A 24,255-nucleotide genomic window follows, 5' to 3' on the forward strand; every position below is an offset into this window, starting at 1 on the left:
GTGAAAGACACAATTGCGAGATAATTTTTTCAGTGAAAAATATGATAGATTCTGGTAAACTTAAGAAAAATAAATTAAAGAATGAAATCATGGCAGAATAGGTGCATTAGCGCTAGAAAGAGAACCACACATTCTTGAAGTACTTCAGCAACTGCCGAAATATATCAGCCAATGCACATTCAGTGCTTAAATCATGAATACACAAAAAAAAAATAAAAAATATTGAATTTTAGCTACGGTGAAAATATCATCCTGATCTAATTGGCGTAGTTTGACCTATTTTAATACTAAACCCTCTTTATCTTAGAGTTTTCTTTTTGAAGAATAATGGAGTTTAATCTGAAAAAATAAATAAAAGCTTAAAAAAAGCCTAAAAAGCTTAAATAAAAGCTTAAAAGCTCTAAAAAAAATAATAAATAAAGCTTACCAAACAAGAAATAACGATAAAGAGAACAGCTGCATTGGCTTTAATGATTCTGCACTGCTGCAACAAGTGCCATCTTTGAATCTCATATAATCGTTGCAATGAAAGTTTAAAAGAACCTGAGAAAAGAAGTTGGAAGATTTATCCGTTTTTTATATATTAAGTCGAATCAGTAATACATAACATATATAAAAGGCTACGCTCCACGAATTTGCACACTCATGCTTCTTCATTTTAAGTTATTGACTTAACAATTTAGACCTTTTCTTTTTTCCTGATGTTAGTCATTGAATGCCTAAAAGTTAATGTCACTTCTTACCTAGATGGACAGCGTAATACCCATTATCTATTGATACTTCAAAATAAAATTCGATTTCAGCTCTTTTTGGCATTCAGCGGAAATTTATCAATTTCAGCTCTTTTTGGTAGGTGTCGCTCTATTGGTCTTGTATACAAATGGGTTGGTTTCTAAGAATTGAATGCATTACACAGATCAAATTGAGCTTCTCATTAATGTGAAAAACAAATGTAGCACTGATAGAGGCAGAAATCAATGGTTTCATAGGGAAAGTTGCGTAGTTGGCAAAAGAGGGTGTAGACCCTGCTAAATAGAGGACTCGGATGAAAAAGCTGCGAAATGTAGGTCGATAGCGTTTCTCAAATTCAAAGAAAAACACGAAACTGAGTTTCAGAGGGCAATGGGGATATTTTGGGAGGGGTGCTATAAGTGTAAAACTCTCTGTCTATCTAGGGGACAGACCTCTTTCTGACATGATGTGTGACAGTAGCTTTTGCAATTGCGTCAGCTATATGATTCACGATAATGCCCAAGTGACTTGGCATACAGGACAGTCGTTATTATCCATTAAAAATGACTTCTCTAGTTTAAGAACTCAGAGGCACTTTTCCAAAGACGGTTGCTCTTTATCATACTCTAATTGGTTGATACTCTCCTGTTTTCAAATTCGAAACTAGCCAAAAATTTACCAGTAGCAGTGTGGAGCCCATTAAATTATATACACCTCATAATGTCTCATAATGTTTAATGCATTTTTTTAAGAATTCAACTTAAATCTAATTTCAAAACTTCGAGAACAACCAAATATTCCACATTGCCTCACAGATAGGAAAGAGCCTACGATGACTTAAATAATAAATATCGTCAGTACAATATTACTTCTGGTAGAAGGTGAAACTAACCAAAGACATAATTTTATATACCATCACCATAAGGTATTTTTTGTACCAGCTCTTATTATATCCTCATTTACATCTCTTACTACGACGTCATAGTTTTCTCATCCATTTATTTTAAAAAATGAAATAGGGGAATCTAGCACCTCCCGAGCAAATTATGCCAATATGAACTTTTTCTACAAAATTTAGCACTTTATTAGCTAGATTTCCTTAGTTCTTAGTGATTTTTCCAATTTGAATAAGTACGAAGTTATGATGCCCCTTTGATCTGGCCGTCTCGACTATTTTCCATAGCTAATAATCTCTGGAATCAATCACTAAATTTACTTTGCTTAGATAACATTTATTTGAAATGAAACTCTTAGATGGCACTTTAAGTACTGGGATTGAGATTAATCCAATAGATTGAAATAATGCCCAGAATTAGAGATTAACACAATGAGAATGATTTTCACCTCGTAGTATGGCTAAACTCAAAGTTAAGGGTCATAATTAATCTAATTGGTAGTAGAATAGGACAGTTCACAAAATAGCAATAAAATAAACATAACACTGGCCAGTAAAGGAAAATGTTTTAAATTTTATATTTGAAGATTAAATTACTTCAAAATTACTCAAGGGGTCGTCTGAAAGTTGCATACCATTAAAGAAAATTCAAACAGTTTTTTTCTTATTCCTTTTATTTTTTACTTGACGTTTTTGATGAGTAAATCAAAGTAAATATGCAAGTACTATATCTGCCCCCCCCCCTCTAATTACACCGCTCCTCCATTCTAATAAAGTATTGGCCCACGGTGGTCTGATATTACTTCATGACTATCAAAATAAAATAAACAACACCTTGTTTGATTATTTGCTCTATTTAGAATAAAATACTAGACAAGCTTACACAAAAAGGTTTGATAAGATGCTATGGTCCTTTTTCATTTGGGCTATTTTTTCGCCCGGTAATGCACAAGAGGCTATAATTTAATTAAACTTAGCGAATATTTCGAAATGATAACCGCCTCTTTTCTTCAGCGCGAACATGCCGAAAAAGGTTCGCGCTTTTTAAGGAAATTTTTAAGTATTTCTTTTAAAGCTAATTCAATGAAAATGCCAAAAAAGACTAAAAAAACCAAAAACAAATGCGGAGAGTCAATAAAGATTGTTTTTTCACTATTTTTATTAAGCCTTAAAAAAAAAATTCGTTTTCTTCATTTTATTATGGCAGCCCATGTGGTTTAAGAAATTATCTTCCTTGCCTTATTATTCAGGTACAATGTTTAAAATCAAGCCCTGACAATCGTCAATTTTTAGTGCTGAAGCTAATTTTGTAGTTTAAGTTAGAGCAGCATTTACTCGCACTTTACTCGCATTTTTCTATCAGAAAATCATTTCGTTTGGAACGGTTTTGGCACAATACAAATACAAAAATCGATATAATTTTACCTGCAAATCATTCCTCAGGGGGCCATTACCAATGTGTAGACCATCAAACCAAGATTCGGATCCTTGCAATATAAGACGAGAACTAGCCCAGACTCGAACACGCGAACGATAAAATGCCTTGAAAATAATGAAAATTCAACTAGGGTTTCAAATTAAAACGGAAGAAAATGCCCTGATCATAAGCTAATACTAACATGCCAAAAAAGAGATGAAGTTCAACAGCTATATATTCTCTGTTTGCAGTCAAACAAAACCTAAATCCTCAATAGTTTTAAAGTCCTAAATATGGAAATGCTGCATAAAAAAAAATAAATAAAAGGACAAATTTATTTCGATTTCTAAATTTAGCTAAATTGGAGTTATTTTTAATAATAATATATAAAAAAAAATGATGAAAGTGCTTTATTATCATAGGGTTACATTTCAGCCGTATTTTGCTACTTCTGAACATAGAAAGAAATGACATTAAGTATATTAAGAAAAAAAAAACATATCTACCTGTTGTGAGGTAGTTAAGGCCTACTTAACTACCTCATTCTTAACAAGAATCTCAAAATACAACATACAAATATCAAACAATCTTAATCATCTCAAAAATCTCAATTATCAGCACATATACTCATACAATAGTTTAATAGTAAAAAACTGAGTTGAAAACTTGGAATAATATAATGAGAAAATAAGAATTCTATAAAAAAAAGTATGTAGTGCCATGGAAGCTAAGAGGATGAAATGGGTTTACTGTAACATAATTAGAATGGCTTTTGTGTCCATTCGTTAGAACAAAGCAGAACTTAAGAAATACTAACGTTTTTCAAAGTATTTTGAAACTACTTACTAAAAGTTTTTTTTTACAGTGTAAACTCCACCTTTAATCCCGTCTGTATTTACTCCAGAATTAATTCGTTTTTATTTCATATTTTTCTGCAGAAACAACCCGAGAGTTTAATATTAAAAGAGAGATTTTTTCATAGTGTGAATCTGAACTTCCTATTTGAAGCAGCTGACTATTTTCTTAAATAAAAAGTACCTACATTAAAAAAAAAAAACATGTAGTAGAAATAAAACATGTTAATCTTATAATATGGTTAGGCTTTTACTATGGGGGAGCCAAAATCAACCAGCAATTATGACGATAGGGATATTTTACACCTCATTCAGTTCCTACATTTTCAAAAAAAAAATAACAAACATGTAGCAGAAATAAAACATATTAATCTTATAAAATGGTTAGACTTTTTCTAGAGGGGAACCAAAACCAACCAGCAATTACAACGATAGGGATATTTTACACCTCCTTCAGTTCCTACATTTTCAAAAAAGAAAATAATAAACATGTAGTAGAAATAAAAAATGTCAATCTTATAAAATGGTTACATTTCTTCTATAGGGGAACCAAAACCAACCAGCAATTATGACGATAGGGATATTTTACACCTCCTTCAGTTCCTACATTTTCAAAAAAAAAAATAATAAACATGTAGCAGAAATAAAACATGTTAATCTTATAAAATGGTTAGATTTCTTCTATAAGGGAACCAAAACCAACTAGCAATTATGACGATAGGGATATTTTACACCTCCTTCAGTTCCTACATTTTCAAAAAAAAATAAACATGAAGTAGAAATAAAAAATGTCAATCTTATAAAATGGTTACATTTCTTCTATAGGGGATCCAAAACCAACCAGCAATTATGACGATAGGGATATTTTATACCTCCTTCAGTTCCTACATTTTCAAAAAAAAATAATAAACATGTAGCAGAAATAAAACATGTTAATCTTATAAAATGGTTAGATTTTTTCTATAGGAGAACCAAAACCAACCAGCAATTATGACTATAGGGATATTTTACACCTCCTTCAGTTCCTAAAATTTCAAAAAAATAATAGACATGTAGTAGAAATAAGACATGTTAATCTTACAAAATATTTAGACTTTTTCTATAGGGGAACCAAAACCAACCAGCAATTATGACGATAGGGATTTACACCTCCTTCAGTTCCTACATTTTCAAAAAAAGAATAAACATGTAGTAAAAATAAAACATGTTAATGCTATAAAATGGTTAGATTTCTTTCAGAGGGTAAGCAAAACCAACAAGCAATTATGACGATAGAAATATTTTACACCTCATTCAGTTCCTAGATTTTCAAAACTGAATTTTATTGATCAACTGAAATGCTACTATATACGTGAGGTATGTAAGTATTCACACAGCAGGGTTTTCCCCTTTTTGGGGTTAGGCTGTAGAAAGCAGCGCATAATGGAATTCATTAACCACGGATCAGCTGATCAGAGGAAATGGTGGTTGAGGAAGTACCCAGTACCAGATACCCAAATAGGAAGGAGTAAGAGTATGAAAGCAAAATTCTTTCCATACTTAAACTCTATACACACCTTTAGAGCTGCATAGTTATATAAGTCAATTTGCTCATTTGTTATCATCATTCGATTAGGGGCCAAGAGAGACGGAGAAACTGGATCTTGTAGCATCCACAATACTTTTGTTCCATACAAGGCTAAACTATCCAGCACCTAATTAAAAATAAAACAAACAAATCGTAGTTTTGGAACATCCGGAAGAGAGCAAAGGAAAAGAAGTAAACGCAAGAAAAGTAAATGGAGTAGAAATTAAAGAAATAAAAAGACAACATTGGCAAAAAGACACATAGGAAATTAAGAAAAAATAGCATTAAAAGAACGAATTCAAATTAACATTAGAAGGGATAGAATTCCAGAAGGAAATAACACATACTGTTGGCCAATTCTATAGCCCAAGCAGTTGACTTGGAATGGATTTGGAAACGACATGACGGAAAATGCAATATTCAATTTTTCAATTATATTCAATTCAATTCGTTTATTAACAAAAAACAAATCCCATACTGTAAACTAACTACACCCTAAGAGAGCACTGCCCGTAACGGGTGACAGTATTCATTCAATAATTGTTTTTATAATTGTCAACCCTCTAATTGTCAACAAAACACAATTATTGCTTAAACTTATATTACCCCTCTAAATATAAACAAAAAATTACACTGTACCTAATAAAAACCTATTTTGTTATAAAAGTCCTGAATTCCAATTAACACGAAAGTCAACAGCAGCGATAGTAACTGCTGTAAAAAGTAAAATGACAAAATTTATGGATTTTTTTACTCTGCTAAAAGCAGATGAAAGAAAATACGATCATTATTTTATAGTTTTTATAATTCTATATTCCAGAAAAATTTGAGTGACTAAAAAAGGTCCAGAATAACAAAATCGATTCCATAAAAAATTGAATGACCACTGAACAAAGAAAAAGAAGCTCATTTACAAATCTAACTCTGCTTTCGGCTGTAAATGTAAACCTTCTAGTCGTATAACAATTTTAGCCATTTCTGGATGTTTAAGAGACCACACTCAACAATGCAAATTCTCCCTCTATTGCCATATTGTTCTATTACTGTTTGAGAAAAGGGCGCAGCGGTCTAGACAGAAGTCTTGAAAAGAAAAATCAACACTTTAATATAGTCCACATTTTTCAAATTATAGAACAGACTCTGGCTTAAATGATGTTGCAACCCATTTTCTGCAATTTTAAGAAATTTCAAAGAAGTAATGTGTCAGACAAATTACAATAAGACTGGTTATCATAAAGGACTGTTGGAAAAAGACAGAATAGTAACTTGCAATGGAAAATAAACTGTAGTAGAAAATACAAGTAAATATTGATATAAACCAAAATTTGATAAAAAGTAATGGTAAATAACGAAGCAACTGGAGGCCTTTTTTAGTCAAAAATCAAGGTGCCGATCAATACAAAAACTGAAGTGAAAGTAAACTATTTACGTTCTTCGGGCTGAAAAGCATCTTTCAGAAACAAGCCTCTAAAAGTTTCACTATTTATGCGTAGTTTTAATGACTGTTCTTCGTCAAAAAAAACTATTATACCAATCAATAGAGAATATAAAATAGAAGTAAAAATATCTTCCTCACTTTTTGAAGCTAACAAGCATTCTCAGGAATAAGCAATGAAATTTTCCAAAATTCCAAAAAACCGACCATGAGGACCAGAACGAATGAAAAATGAAAATGAAGAACAAAGAAATACATCGTTAGATTATGTACAATAAACAGCGAGAACAAAGAAATATGCAGTTAGAAGATAAGCGTCAGCGAAAATTACAAGCAAACGCGGGAATAAGAACGTGCCAAACATGAAAGTGAAGAGCAAAAGAATTGTGCGGTTTGCAGAAAAGCAAAAGCGAGTATCAGAACGTGTGATAAATAAAAGTGAAGAACGAAGAATTGTGCTGTTAAAAGACAAGCGACAGAGAGAATCAGAACGAGTCAAAAATGAAAATGGAGAAGAAAAAAATATTAAGTTAGAAGAACAACGCCATCCTAATCTTCGACAAAAACAAACTGTTTCGCGAAATCCAGTAAAAACCTACAAAGATGCCGTAAACTACGCAAGTGTTAATTACAAGTCTTTGGGAGCCTCCAACATTGTGTGTATTCACTGTGGAGACCCCATTTTCCAACAAGGATGATTTATTTGGAGGTCGCTGCCTCCTTGGTCAAATTGCGTTGCCACCCCCTCAATTTCCAAATGAATTGTTTCAATCTGTTATAGGACATCATTTGCTCTGGATCTTTTGGAAGAAATATTGCGAGACACCAAAACTATGCTAACTATCACATAAAAATGCGAGAAGTGAAGGATGGTTTAAATGAACCCGTTGTTTCACTGGGGCAACACCTTGAGATAGAAGACAAGTGACAATGAGAATCAATATATAAAAGCCAGTCGTGCAGCCGTTGATCTCCCGGTACTATATACATAAATAAGTAAATATATATACTATCTTTATAAGCGAGCAAATCTATATATCTATATATATATATATATATATATATATATATATATATATATAAATAAGTTGTTTGTGTGTTATGTCTATCGACTGACGTCATGTTTGTGTGTCGACTGACGTCATGTCTGTCGACTGACGTCATTATAAGGATTGAACTATATGTCGTCATGAAGTTGTTTGTCGACTGACGTCATGTTTGTCGACTGATGAAATTACAGACCGGGACACCGGGACACAAATGACGACCGGGACACCAGGACACAGGGAATATAAATGACGACCGGGACACTCAAAGAAAATTACAGACTGGGACACCGGGACACAAGTCACGACCGGTACACAAGGAATATAAATGACGACCGGGACACAGGGACACAACTACAACGGGGACGCCGGGGGCACAGGGGGATATATAAATGACGACCGGGACACAGGGAATGTTCGAAGAGAAATTACAGACCGGGACACCGGGACACAAATGACGACCGGGACACCGGAACACAGGGAATATAAATGACGACCGGGACACTAAAAGAGAAATTACAGACTGGGACACCGGGACACAAATGACGACCGGGACACCGGGACACAGGGAATATAAATGACGACCGGGACACTAAAAGAGAAATTACAGACTGGGACACCGGGACACAAATGACGACTGGGGCACAGGGAATATAAATGACGACAGGGACACAGGGACAAAACTACAACGGTGACGCCAGGGGGCACAGGGGGATATATAAATGACGACGGAGACACAGGGAATGTTCGATTAGCAATCACCATCAACAAAGCTCAAGCGCAATCATTAGAATAATGAGGTATAGATCTGAATACGGATTGTTTTTCTCATGGACAATTATATGTTGCATGTTCAAGAGTCAGTAAACCTGACAATCTATTTAAATGCACAGACAATGGGACAGCAAAGAATGTTGTATATTCGCAAGTTTTACGTAGTTAAAAACATATATATATATATATATATATATATATATATATATATATATATATATATATATATATATATATCTATATATATAAAAATAAGTTGTCTGTCTGTGGATGGATGGATGGATGGATCAGGTGACGTCACCTGAAAAAACTGGATCAGGTGACGTCAAAACTGAAAAAACTAAAAAAAGGCAAAAACTACAAAAAAAACTAAAAACTAATAAAAAAAATAAAAAAGCTAAAAAACTAAAAAAAACTATAAAGGTAAAAACCAATAAAAAACTAAAAAAAAAACTGAAAAAACTAAAAAAAGGCAAAAACTACAAAAAAAAACTAAAAACTAATAAAAAAAGTAAAAAAGCTAAAAAACTAAAAAAACTAAAAAAACTAAAAAAAGGTAAAAAACTAAAAAAAATAAAAAATAAAAAAAAACTAAAAAAAAGGAAAAAACTGAAAAATAAGCTAAAATAAAGGTAAAAACCAATAAAAAACTAAAAAAAAAAAAGGAAAAAACTAATAAATGACGACACTCAAAGAGAAAGCGACCAGGACAAAAGGAATGTTCGATTAGCAATCAACAAAGCACCGGGACACAGGGAGTATAAATGACGACCAGGACATAAGTAAAAAAAAAAAAACTATCTATATATATAAAAATAAGTTGTCTGTGGATCTGTGGATCGTGGATCAGGTGACGTCACCTGAAAAAACTGGATCAGGTGACGTCAAAACTGAAAAAACTAAAAAAAGGCAAAAACTACAAAAAAAACTAAAAACTAATAAAAAAAATAAAAAAGCTAAAAAACTAAAAAAACTAAAAAAAGGCAAAAAAAACTAAAAACTAATAAAAAAGCTAAAAAACTAAAAAAACTAAAAAAAAGGCAAAAACTACAAAAAAACTAAAAACTAATAAAAAAAATAAAAAAGCTAAAAAACTAAAAAAACTAAAAAAACTAAAAAAAGGTAAAAAACTAAAAAAACTAAAAACTAAAAAAAACTAAAAAAGGTAAAAACTAAAAGAACTAAAAAAGAAAAAAATAAATGACGACACTCAAAGAGAAAGCGACCAGGACAAAAGGAATGTTCGATTAAAATGACGACCGGGACACAGGGAATATAAATGACGACCGGGACACAGGGACACAACTACAACGGGGACACCGGGGGAAACAGGGGGATATAAATGACGACCGGGACAAAAAAACTAAAAAGAAAAAAAAACTAAAAACTAATAAAAGAAACTAAAAAATCTAAAAATCTAAATAAGCTAAAAAAGAAAAAAAAAGGAAAAAAATAAAGGAGAAAAACAAAACTAAAAAACGAATGTATATACAGACCGGGACACCGGGATACAAATGACGACCGGGACCCGGGACACAGGGAATATAAATGACGACCGGGACACAGGGACACAACTACAACGGGGACACCGGGGGAAACAGGGGGATGTAAATGACGACCGGGACACCGGGACAGGGAATGGTCGATTAGCAATCACCATCAACAAAGCTCAAGGGCAATCATTAGAATCATGAGGTATAGATCTGAATACAGATTGTTTTCCCATGGACCATTATATGTTGCATGTTCAAGAGTCGGTAAACCTGACAATCTATTTATATGCAAAGACAATGGGACAGCAAAGAATGTTGTATATTCGCAAGTTTTACGTAGTTAAAACCATATATATATATCTATCTATATTCACAGGTGGGACATAGGGACACAACTACAATGGCGCGTAACTATTATGGCGCGTAACGACTTACGCGCGCGGGGGGGCTTGGGGGGGGCGCGAAGCGCCCCCACCAACTAGGTGTTGGGGTGGCGCGAAGCGCCACCCCAACAGCTAGTATATATATATATATATATATATATATATATATATATATATATATATATATATATATATATATATATATATATATATATATATATATATATATATATATATACATATATATATATATATATATATACATATATATATATATATATATATATATATATATATATATATATATATATATATATATATATATATATATATATATATATATTCACAGGTGGGATACAGGGACACAACTACAATGGCGCGTAACTAATATGGCGTGTAACGACTTACGCACGCGGGGGAGCTTGGGGGGGGGGGGGGCACGAAGCGCCCCCACCAACTAGGTGTTGGGGTGGCGCAAAGCGCCACCCCAACAGCTAGTATATAAAAATAAGTTTTATGTTTGTGTGTTTGTCCGTGTTTGTCCGCATATGACGTCATTATAAGTATGTTTGTGTGTTTGTCCACATATGACGTCATTATAAGTATGTTTGTGTGTTTGTCCGCATATGACGTCATTATAAGTATATAAGGCTTTGCATATGAAGTTAAAGGCTTTGTATATGACGTCATTATAAGTATATAAGAGTGCTATTCAAAGAGAAATTTCAGTATAAATCTTACAATGACAGAAGAAACAGCCGAGGAAGCTGCTCAGAGTTAATTCAAAGAGAAATTTTAGTATAAATCCTACAATGGCAGAAGAATCAGCGGAGAATTAACTCAAAGAGTTAATTCCAAAAGGCTTGCGGCTAAAAGAGAAAGTAAGAAAAGAAAGCGTGCCGAGGAATCACAAGAACAACGTGAAAACAGGCTTGAGTCTCAAAGATAAATTACCAAAAAAAATCGTGTCGAGGAATCACCAGAACAACGTGAAAACAGGCTAGCGGCTAAAATAGATAATAGCAAAAGAAAGCGTGCCGAGGAATCACAAAAACAACGTGAAAAAAGGCTTGAGGCTCAAAGAGAAATTACCAAAAAAAATCATGCCGAGGAATCACATGAACAACGTGAAAAGAGGCTTGCGGCTCAAAGAGATAATACCAAACGCAAGCGTGCCGAGGAATCACAAGAGCAACGTCAAAGTTATGGCCTGGCATTCAGGTACAGCCCAGTCGATGATTATAGCTTGAGTAGATGTGTTCAAATTGGGACTATTTCTTAAATTTGTCCCTACTGCAAGGCCTTGAAATTTAATGGAGAAACAAGATTTGTCTTTTTCTTTTTTTTAGTTGTTTTTTTTGTTTTTATTTATTTATTTTTTTTAGTTTTCTTTTTGTTTCTTTTTCTTTTTTCATTTTTATTTATGGAAAATAGTTTTTAATTCTTTTAAGTTTTTTTAGTTAGTTTTTTTTTATATGTTGACGTCATCCTAGTGACAGACAGACGGACAGAAACTACAAATCGGGCCTCGCACCTAGTCGATCCGGGCCTGGGCTATTGACAAGGAAACATGTTCAGAAGACAATTCTTACATCATAATATGCAGAATGAATGTGGCTAACTTATTTTTACAACAGCTCCTCTATACTTTACCTCAACCCCTAATGAGCAAATATAAAACTCAAATTGCATACTTCCAATATATTGTACCAATACGTCTCGTTTCAACCCGTGTTCCTATAAATAGAATCAACTGTGAGGAAATAAGAACCAGGAAAACAAGAGTGACGGGTGGTGGAATGTATCGGGAATATATAGCTTAGGCCATATATTTGCACGGTAATTGTGTCTTATAGCCACCACACTCAAGTTCTTCAACTGAGTAGATTCAATGAAATAAAACAAAATATGATGAAAATATAACACTTCTTCGACGACATTATTAAAACTACAACTTGGAAATATGCGCCCAGAACGCAGATATTTAGCTAAGAATTGTGTTGAAATGTGCTTTGCCTTCTGCCGTTACTGCCGCCCGCCACATGTACTCCGCTAGGTGTGACTGAGAATGATGACGGGATGTACCAACCCGTATTGATAAGCAAACCGACTTGTTTCATACATGGCCTAACCTAATTCTATCAACACAGATCGCAAACTGAATGAATTTCACCCCATGGTCTGAAAAACTAGTTCTACACAGAAAAAGACCTTGAGTGTGGTGGCTATGACACACAAGTACCATATACACATTAGGACGGGGAGTAAAGAGGAGCTGCAGTCCAAATGTGTTAGATAAATTATTCTGCATAATATGAAGTAAGAATTGTTATTTTGTTACATTTCTTTTTCTCAATATCCCCTAATCCTTAACCTTAACCGATTTTTGGATACAGTTAACCTCTCCCCCCACCCCAAGGTTAAAAAAACAACAAAATGCCAGAATCCGGGATAAATCTACATGATAACATAGATACAGTTGCATTTATGATAATCATCGATGGTTCAGTGGTAGAGCGCTTGCTGTATGGGTAGGAGGCCTGGGTTCGAGTCTCCGTTGATATAATTTTATTTTATTACAAAGCCAATATTTAAAAAATATTGTACTTTAATAAAAGTATGAGGGAAAGTGGAAGTCTATGAGTGAAATATAGTCCTAAAGAAATTGTTCAAAAAATTTGTATTTTAATAATAGTAAGGGGGAAGTTTGAAGCCAATGAATAAAATATGGTCCTAGAAAGTCTAAAACAGCTTACTCTTCTAGAGTTGACATTATCAAACAGTTAGTGGTAACAAGTAAGTAAGTAAGTAACTGTAAGTAAGGAGCGACCCGGCTCAATAGTAACCGAAACTCTAAAAAAGGAATTTTGATACCAATAGATGCATCAAAAGAATTGGATTTTTATGCTGGTTTCAAATACACCAGTTTCATCAAATTTAGTCTTACTCATCAAAAGTTAAGAGCCTAAGAATATCTGCCTTATTTTCGAGAAAGGGGGAAACTTTTCCTTTCTTTTCTTTTTAGTTGTTTTCTTTTTTATTTTTTTTTTATTTTTTATTTAGTTGTTTTTAGGTTTTTTTTAGTTTTTTTTTTCCTTTTTTAGTTTTCTTTTTGTTTTTTTTTTTCTTTCTTTCAGTTTTATTTATATAAGATAGTTTTTAATTCTTTTAAGTTTTTTAGTTAGTTTGTTTTATATATTGATGTCATACTTAGTGACAGGCAGACGGACGGACAGACGGAAAAAACTTGTTTTTTTTGAATTTCTTATCGTTATTTAAATAATGCTAGGAAATCTGGCACCCCCTTCATGGAAAATTCATTTCCCCCATGAAAAATTCCTCCATGGTAAGAGCCTTCCACGTAACAACTAGGCCCTCTCCACTGGCCCTTTTTTCTCAAAATCGTCCGATCAAAATTTTGAGAAAGTCATTTAGCCAATAAAAGAGTAATATTAACATACAAATTTCGTTTTAATTATTCATGTACGGTGAGCCAGAACCAAAACCTGCTAAAATTCAAAGACGTTCAGAAATTAAATAAAAAAAAAAGTTTTTTAGATGAAAATACGGAACGACTCTTAGTTTGACTAAAGTTTGACTCCTTTTCACAGTTCTACTTTTTAAAACAATAAAAAAACTTTAGCGTAAAGAGCGGGACGTTGAGGAAGGGACAGCCCCTTTTATATACGGAATAATTTCTGTCCGTTTTAAGATTTAATGTCGCTCCGTGCTTTTAGTTAAAAAAACAACTTTTTTTATTTAATTTAGCATTATGAACCTACTGTTGACAAGGAATCAGCCAAGAAAAAAATATAGCAAATGCCACAATAGCAATGTCTGTTTGTTCAAAGATTAATAATACACAAACGGGTCAACCAACAGTCAAAGTTTGTTTATTAAAAACCTTGCTTTCATTCTATTTGAAACCTGACACATACCGAAAATTATGAGGTAATTCAAGAGAAAAGAAAAAAAGGTGCGTTTATTTACCTTACAAGTAAATATACCTGGTTAATAGTAACAGAGAAATGGCTAAACTTATAGGTAAAATTAGGATATCTACGAAAAGCCAAGCTTCCATTCTAATCAAAATCCAACATGACACACTATTCACCACTACAAAGAACTCGAAGAATAAAGCAAGTAGAAGTATGTGCATTTACCAGGAAAAAAGAAACAATAAGATTTTCAGCAGGGATAAGTCCCTATTGAACTCATTAGACAGTGAAAAAACGAATACAAAAGTTGTGAATATTTCGAAGACACAGTCCGTCTTCATCATCAGCAGGAATACTCAAGTATTATAATTAACACAAACTATAGTTATTCAGAAAAAAATGTACTAACTTCCGGGTCCCTGAATGTTACCGGTCCATTGGCTTAAAAAGCTCATTAACTGGGTTCATTTTAAAGTCTTGAGTTCCTTAAGGTCAATCTCCTAGGTTGAAAGCTAATTCTATTAAGATAGCATTGAAATACGTACCGAGATTTCCTTCTTTCTCATTGGCTTAATTGCTCTCTTGAGGGTTGTACCAGAATATTTAAACTCTGTTGACTTAATTGAGATATTACGACCGGATTTAAAGGGAATTTAAATTTTTCACATGTCTAATTGGTAACAGCTGACCATTGGAATTTGGTTGGTTACAAGTCAGATAACGGTTTAGCATTTGAATTTTCACAATGGGCAGAAAAAAAACGAGAACAAATAAGGGACAGGAAAACCTGAGGCATTGGTAAGTTCTATCTCAACGTTATAGTAGAATATATTACTTTTATTCATGGACAAGTTACATTTTCAAACAGTTCGTGGTAACAAACTGCAGTAAGGAGCAACCAGGCTCAATAGTAACCAAAACTCTAAAAACCGAAGTTTTGGTACAAATAGTTACATCAAAAGAATTGCATTTTAATGCTAATTTTAAATATATAAGTTTCATCAAGTTTAGTCTTACCGGTCAAAGGTTACGAGCCTGAGAAACTGTGCCTTATTTTAGAAAATAGGTGGAAATACCCTCTAAAAGTCACTGAATCTTAACAAAATTACACCATCAGAGTCAGCGTATCCGACAACCCTACTGTAGAAGTTTCAAGCCCCTATCATAAAAAAGGTGGAATTTTGTATTTTTGCCAGAAGACAGATAACGGCTACGTACTTTTTTGTTTTTTTTTGTTGTTGTTTTTTCCTCAGGGGTGATCGTATCGACCTAGTTGTCCTAGTATGTCGCAGGAGGGTTCATTCTAACGTAAATTAAAAGTTCTAGTGTCCTTTTTAAGTGCCCAAAAAATTGGAGGGCACCGAGGCCCCCTCCAACGCACATTTTTCTCCAAGGTCACCGGATCAAAATTTTGAGATAGCCATTCTGTTTAATTTAGTCAAAAACCTAATAACTATGTCTTTGGGGATGACTAAATCTACCACAGCTCCCGGGGGAGGGGTGGCAACTTATAAGCTTTGACCATTGTTTACACATAGTAGTTGTTAATTATGAATCGTACAGACGTTTTCAGGGGGACTTTTTGTGTTGGGGTTAGGGTGGGTCGGGGGGGGGGGGGCAGGTTACGTGGGAGGATCTTTCCATGGAGCAATTTTTCATAAGGGAAGATAATTTCCATGAAGGGGTCGCAGGACTTTCTAGCATCATTTAAAAAAAGGCAATGAGAATTTTTTTTCAACTGGAAGTAATGATAAACATTAAAACTTAAAAACGAACATAAAATATTACTTATATAAGGGGGTTCGTCTCTTCCACAATACTTTGCTCTTTACGCTAAAGTATTTTTAGTAACTCTAACTAGTTATTCTATGGCCTTTGTGATTCAACGGTCATTCTGAAAGATTTGGGACAAAATTCAAGCTTTAGTGTAAAGAACGAGGTATTGACGAGGGGGCAAACCCCCTCATATACGTAATAAAAATACACAAATATATAAGTTCGTTACATAAGTTAATTCGTAAGGTACGTATGTTTGTTACTAACAAAAACGTTTGTAAAAAAAATAAAACAAATCTAGTTGTCTTTTTAAGCAACCAAAAATTGGGAGGTAACTAGGCCTCCTCTCCCACCCCCCTTTTTTTAGCGAAGTCGTCCGATCAAAACTATGAGAAAGCCATTTAGCTTGTAATTAACATAAAAATTGCTTCTCCAGACTAAACATCCGTATGATATATGGGTAGATTATTGCAAAATATATCGTGCGAAGAATACTTTCTGCCAGAATATGCTTCAATCTTTTGAGGATGCCAACTCCACGTGCAACTTTGGTGGAGATAATGTCGCTATGATGCTTCTACGATAGATTAGAAGCATTATGGAAACCGAGGTACCGCAGTGAAATAACTTGTAAAATAGGCTTTTCACCAAATAGAACTTTACTACTTACATCAACAGAATCACCCACTCTACAGAATGTCAGTAAAAAATTTTCTTTACATTCATACACAGCAAACTTACACTTGTAAACATCTCTAATCTTTTGAGAGTAGTACGAGCTTTTGCTATCAAATTATCTGCGGATTTTGGAAATTTTGTTAGCAATAATGTTAGTAATATATGTATCCTTTAGATAAACGCGCATCATGTTCACGTAAACTAAATAAAGTAAAGGGCCCAGCACAGACATTTTGCTATTTATAATGTTAGATATTGTCGTATGAGTGTCTACACCAGGAAACTACTTTACCCCATGAAATACAAGGCTATCAAGCATGGACTCTTGATCATAATTAAATGAAAAAAAACTAGTTTTTTTAATTGTAAGTAAGGAGCGACATTAAAACTTAAAACGAACAGAAATTACTCCGTATATGAAATGGGTTGTCCCCTCTTCAACGTCTCCCTCTTTACGCTAAAGTTTGACTCTTTGCCACAATTCTACTTTTTAAAACAATTAAAAGCTTTAGCGCAAAGAGCGAGGCGTTGAAGAGGGGACAACCCATTACATATACCGAGTAATTTCTGTTCGTTTTAAGTTTTAATGTCGCTCCTTACTTACAGTTAAAAAAAACTAGTTTTTTTTTCATTTAATTTCTGAACGTTTTTGAATTAATGCATGTTTGATTTTGGCTCTCCACCATAGGACTTGTCCAATCTTATTGAATTTTTTGTATTGAATCAGATTGACAGATTATTAGAATGAAATTTGCATATTAATTTCTTTTTGGCTAAATGGCTTTCTCTTAGTTTTGAACAGACGATTTTGAGAAATAAGGGGTGGGGAAGGAGGCCTAGTTGCCCTCCAATTTTTCGGTTATATAAAAAGACAACTATAACTTTTAATTTTTAACTAACGTTTCTATTAGTAAAAAATATACGTAACTTAAGAATTAACTTACATAACAAACTTTTATATTCTTATATTTTTATTATGTATATAAGGGGGTTTGTACCCTCGTTAATGCCTCGCTCTTTACACTAAATCGTAAGTTTTGTCTCAATTCTTTAAAAATGACCCCTGAATCAGAAAGGCCATAGAGTAAATAGTTGAAATTACTAAAAATACTTTAGCATAAAAAGCGAGGTATTCATCTCCTCCTAAATACCTCGCTATTTATGCTAAAGTATATTTAGAGCCCCTCTTATGCGTAATAATCTCTGTTCGTTTTAAGCTTCAATGCTACTCCTTACTTTCTCCTTAATTGAAAAAACTTTTTCATGTTTATTTTTTCATTGTTGTTTTTATAGTAGTTTTAGAAAATCCTGCGCCCTTTTCATTGAATTTCTCTTCCCCCACGACATATTTCTCCAAGGAAAGATTTACCCGCATAGCCCCCTCCCCTCAGCCCCACCCCCAAAACCAAAAAAAATCCCCCTGAAAATGTCTCTACACTTCCCAATAGGATTATTAAATGTAAACACTGGTCAAAGTTTGTAACTTGCAGCCCCTCCCCCAGGGACTGTGGGGGAGTAAGTCATTCCCAAAGACATAGTTATTATGGTTTTATACTATGCGGAACAAAATGGCTATCTCAAAATTTTGATCCGTTGACTTTGGAGAAAAAATTAGCGTGGGAGGGGGCCTATGTGCCCTCCAATTTTTTGTCACTTAAAAAGGGCACTAGAACTTTTCATTTCCGTTAGAATGAGCCCTCTTGCAACATTCTAGGACCACTTGGTCGATACGATGACCCCTGAAAAAAAAAAAAAAATAAACACGCACCCGTGATTTGTCTTCTGGCAAAAAATACGAAATTCCACATTTTTGTAGATAGGAGCATGAAATTTTTGCTATAGCGTTCTCTGATACGCCGAATGCGATGGTGTGATTTTCGTTAAGATTCTATGACTTTTACGGGGTGTTTTCAGCTATTTTCCAAAATAAAGCAAATTTTCTCAGGCTCGTAACTTTTGATGACAAAGACTAAAGTTGATGAAACTTATATATTTAAAATCAGCATGAAAATCCGATTCTTTTGATGTATATTTTAGCATCAAAATTCTGTTTTTTAGAGTTTCGTTTATTATTGAGCCAAGTCGCTCCGTTACCACGAACTGTTTGATTATCAAGCTTTTTTTCTATTCGACCAATTTTCTCCTCCAAATTTTCAATTTGAAATCTCAGACAACCTAGTAGAGCCTGCTCAATTTTTGCAAACTTTGGATTAAACTCGAGCGTGATTGAATCATAAACCTGGCTGATTATCAGTTCAGTACCTTCTTTGTTCAATGAATTTGGGTCATTGAACTTTTCAGTAACTGAAAGTAAACGAAAGTAAGGAGCAGCATTAAAACTTAAAACGAACAGAAATTACTCCGTATATGAAAGAGGCTTTTCCCCCTCAACGCCCCGCTCTTTACGCTAAAGTTTGACTCTTCTCTTAACTCTATTTTAAAACAGTAAGAAACTTCAGCGTAAAGAGTGGGGCGTTGAGGAGGAAAAGTTCCTTTCATATACGGAGTAATTTCTGTTCGTTTTAAGTTTTGTTGTTGCTCCTTACTTTCATTTAAAAAAAACTTGTTTTTTTTATTTAATTTCTGGACGTTTTTGAATTAATGCATGTTTTGATCTTGGCTCTCCGCACATAAATAATTAAAACAAAATGTACATATTAATTAATTGCAATTAATCGGAAGATTTTGAGAAAAAGGAGCGAGGGAGGAGGCCTAGTTGCCCTCCAAGTTTTTGATTGCTTAAAAAAGCAACTAGAACTTTTATTTTTTTACAAACGTCTTCATTGGTAAAAAATATATGTAACTTACGAATTAACTTACGTAACGAACTTCTATATTAGTATGTTTTTATTGCGTATATTAGGGGGTTAAACCCTCGTCGATACCTCGCTCTTTACACTAAAGCTTAGATTTTGTCCCAATCCCTTAAGAATGACCTCTGAATCACAAAGGCCGTAGAATAAATAGTTGAAATCACTAAAAATACTTGAAGCGTAAATAGTGAGGTATAACGAGAAGGTAAACCCCTCATATGCGTAATAATTTTTGTTCGTTTTAAGTTTTAATGCTGCTCCTTACTTTCAGTAGAAAAAAATTTTCATATTTATTTTTTCGTTGTTTTTTCAAATAATGCTAGAAAATCCTGCGTCACCTTCATTGAAATTATCTTCCCCCATGAGAAGTTTCTCCATGGAAATATCCTCCCAAGTAACCCCCCCCCCCTCAACTCTCCCCCTAAACCCAAAAAAATCTCCCTGAAAACGTCTGTACACTTCCCAGTAACCATTACTATATGTAAACACAGGTCAAAGTTTGTGACTTGCAGCCCCTCCCAAGGTGACTGCGGGGGAGTGAGTCGTCCCTAAAGACATAGTCATTAGGTTTTTCGACTATGGTAAATAAAATGGCTATCTCAGAATTTTGATCCGGAGACTTATGGGAAAAATGAGCGTGGGAGGGGGCCTAGGTGCCCTCCAATTTTTTTGTTCACTTAAAAAGGGCACTAGAACTTTTAATTTCCGTTGGAATGAGCCTTTTTGCGACAGTCTATGACCATTCAGTCGATAAGATCACCCCTGGAAAAAAACAACAAAAAAACAAACAAATAAACATGCATCCGTGATATCTTCTGGCCAAAAAAAATGCGAAATTCCACATATTTGTAGATAGGAGCTTCAAACTTCTACAATAAGGTAACGGGAACAATAAGGTTCTACGTTAAGATTCTATGACTTTTAGGGGGTGTTTTCCCCTATTTTCTAAAATGAGGCAAATTTTCACAGGCTCGTAACTTTCGATGAGTATAACTGGTTTTGATAAAACTTATATATTTAAAATCAGCAATAAAATGCGATTCTTTTGATGTAACTATTGGTATCAAAATTCCATTTTATAGAGTTTTGGTTGCTATTGAGCCGGGTCGCTTCTTACTACAGTTCGTTACCACGAACTGTTTGATTGGTTATATTTTCCAGCAGATGACTTTTTATTTTCTCCAGCTGGGCTTCAGTTGTAGCTAATTGTTCGTAAATCGGGGCGATACTTGAAGACACCGAGTTAGACCATAATTTATCTCTTGCTTTCAGGGCTTAAAAGGTCTTAGAAAAAGTTTCGTAAATTTCTGTGGTATTAACAAGTTTTTGTGGCACTTTGTATTTTCGAAGTGACATATAGTGATCATAAATTATGTCGGTCTGTCTGTCTGTCTTTCCCTGTTTTACTAGTTTAGGCACTTCCAGATAAGCTAGAACGATGAGATTTGGCAGGCGTATCAGGAACCAGACTAGATTAAATTAGAAATAGTTTTATCCCCAATTCGATCATCTGGGGGGAGTGGGGAGAAGGTTAATTAGAAAAAAAAGACCGGGATGAAACTTGGTGGTAAAAATGAGCACAAATCCTAGATACGTGATTGACATATTCGGAACGGGTCCGCTCTCTTTGGAGAAGTTGGGGGGAGGGTTAATTCTGAAAAATGAGAAAAATCAGTACCAGACAAGATTAAATTAGAAATAGTCATTTATCCGATTCGACCGTCCGTGGGGGGGGGGGAGTGGAGTGTCGGTTAATTCGAAAAAATGAGGTGTTTTTAAGTTACGAAGGAGTGATCGAATTTTAATGAAATCTCATATTTAGAAGGATCTTGCAACTCAGATCTTTCATTTTAGATCTGGCTGAATCCAGTTTCATTGGGGAGAGTTGTGGGGGGGTATCAGAAATCTTGGAAAACGCTCAGAGTGGAGAGGTCAGAATGAAATTTGGTGGCAAGAATAAGCACACATCCAAGATACGTGACTGACATAACTGGACCGGATCCGCACTCTTTGGGAGAGTTGGGGGGATTAATTCGGAAAAATTAAAAATGAGGTATTTGTAATTTATGGACGGGTAATTAGATCTTATAAAACTTGATATTTAGAAGGATCTTGTGCTTCAGAACTCTTATTACAAATCCCAACTAGATCCAGTGAGAGTAGGCGGAGGTGGATGGGGAAACCGAAAATCTTGGAAAATGATTAGAGTCAAGAGATCGGGATGAAACTTGGTGGGTAGAATAAGCAAATATCGCAGATAAGCAATCGCTCTCTTTGGGGGAGTTGGGGGGGAGGGTTAACTCTGAAAAATTAGAAAAAATGAGCTATTTTTAATTTAGGAAAGAGTCATCAGATATCAATGAAATTTGATGTTTGGAAGGATATCGTGTCTCATAGCTCTTATTTTAAATTCCGACCGGATCTGGTGACATTGGGGGTAGTTGGAGGGGGAAACCAGAAATCATAGAAAACGCTTAGAGTGGGGGGATCGGAATGAGACTTGGTGGTAAAAATAATCTTAAGTCCTAGATATGAGATTGACGTAACTGGAACGGATCTGCTCTCTTCAGGGGAGTTGGGAGGAGGAGGGATAATTCTGAAAAATTAAAAAAATAAGGTGTTTTCAACTTACGAAAGAGAGATTGGATCTTATTGAAATTTGATATTTGGAAGGATATCATGTCTCGGAGTTCTTATTTTAAATCTCGACCGGATCCGGTGAAGAGGAAGTTTGGAGGAGACCTAAAATCTTGGAAAACGCTTCGAGTATAGGGGTCGGGATGAAACTTGGTGGTAAAAATAAGTACAAGTCCTAGAAACGGGATTGACATAGCCGGAACGGATCTGCTCTCTTTGGGGGAGTTGGGGGGGGGGGGGGTGATTCTAAAAAATTAGACAAAATTAAGTATTTTAACTTATGAAAGAGTGATCGTACCTTAATGAAATTTCATATTTAGAAGGATCTCGAAACCCAGATCTCTCATTTTAAATCCCTACCAGATCCAGTGTCATTGGGGGGGGGGGGCAGGAAATATTGGAAAACGCTTAAAGCGGAGAGATCAGGATGAAACTTGGTGGAAAGAATACGCACAGGTCCAAGATAGGTGACTGACATAACCGGTTTGGATCCGCTCTCTTTGGTGGAGTTGGGGGGGGGAGGGGGTAATTCGGTAAAATTAGAAAAAATGAGGTATTTGTAACTTGCGAACGGGTGTTCAGATCTTAATAAAATTTGATATCTAGAAGGATCTTGTGCTTTAAAACTCTCATTTTAAATCCCGACCAGATCCGATGACACTGAAGGGAGCTGGAGGGGGAATCTGGAATTCTTGGAAAACGTGAAAATCGAGGTATCTTACGAATGGGTGATCGGATCTTAATGAAACTTAATATGCAGAAGAATCTTATGTCTCAGATAATCCATTTTCAATTAGAATTGGATCCAAGGACATAGAGGGCTGGAGGGAAAAACAGAAACCTTGGAAACCGGAAATCTTGGAAACCGCTTAGAGTGGAGAGATCGAGATGAAACTTGATGGGAAGAATAAGCACAAGCTTTTGGGGGAGCTGGAAGTTGTTAATTTGGGAAAATTAGAAAAATTGAGGTGTTTTTAACTCAAGAATGGGTGACCGGATCTTAAAAAAATTTGATAATTAGGAGAAACTCATGTCTCAGAGCTCTTCTTTCAAATCCCGACCAGATCTGTTGACATTGGGGGGGAGGGTTGGAGGGGGAAACCGTAAATCTTGGAAAACGCTTATAAACACAGTAGATACGTAATTGACGTAACCGGACTAGATCCGCTTTCTTTGGGGGAGTTAGGTGGTTTGGTTCAGCGCTTTGGTGAGTTTAGTGCTTCTGGACGTGCTAGGACGATGAAAATTGTTAGGTATGTCAGGGAGCTGCACTCTTTGACTCGTTACAGTTGTTTTCCCCGATTCGACCATCTGGGGGGCTAAAGGGAAAGGAAAAATTAGAAAAATTGAGGTATTTTTAACTTACGAGTGGGTGATCGGATCTTAATGAATTTTGATATTTAGAAGGACCTCTTGAATCAGAGCTCTTATTTTAAATCCCGACCGGCATTAAGCCTCTGATTTTCCTTTTAAAGCAATCTATTGATTCTTAGAATGTTACTACAGGTCATATCATATGAGCTCTTGGCTCCTCTTGACCTCGTCACAAGTGCGATATGAGCTCTTAGCTCTTGTTTCTGACGAATAGTATATAAATATAAGTAGTTTCAAAAATTTATTAAATACCCCTAGGGATTTCCTTCCTCCCTTACTTGTATTTATATAACTTGTATACCCCAGGGCAAGGGTGCCCAATGTTTATTATGTACCTTCACGAATATATTACTTTAAATGACATTAATTTAGTAGTATATGCATTACTCCGTAAAGCAAAGTATATGATTACTCCGGTTCCAAACCGGGGTAATCAATCATTT

General features: G+C 34.7%; 1 protein-coding gene across 1 annotated transcript in view; it reads right to left on the reverse strand.

Moving 5' to 3' along the window:
- The window catches only part of LOC136038985 (N-acetylneuraminate 9-O-acetyltransferase-like), a 159,805-nt gene that overhangs the window by 101,563 nt on the left and 33,987 nt on the right, over positions 1-24,255 (reverse strand). Inside the window, exons 6-8 of the mRNA XM_065722507.1 lie at positions 5,455-5,592; positions 3,053-3,169; positions 428-543 (exon numbers count right to left, since the gene is read on the reverse strand). Of these exons, the coding sequence (XP_065578579.1) occupies positions 428-543; positions 3,053-3,169; positions 5,455-5,592 (371 nt within the window). The remainder of the gene's footprint in view (positions 1-427; positions 544-3,052; positions 3,170-5,454; positions 5,593-24,255) is intronic.

This window comes from Artemia franciscana, chromosome 2 (genome assembly GCF_032884065.1).
Source record: "Artemia franciscana chromosome 2, ASM3288406v1, whole genome shotgun sequence".
NCBI classification, from domain to species: Eukaryota; Metazoa; Arthropoda; class Branchiopoda; order Anostraca; family Artemiidae; genus Artemia; species Artemia franciscana.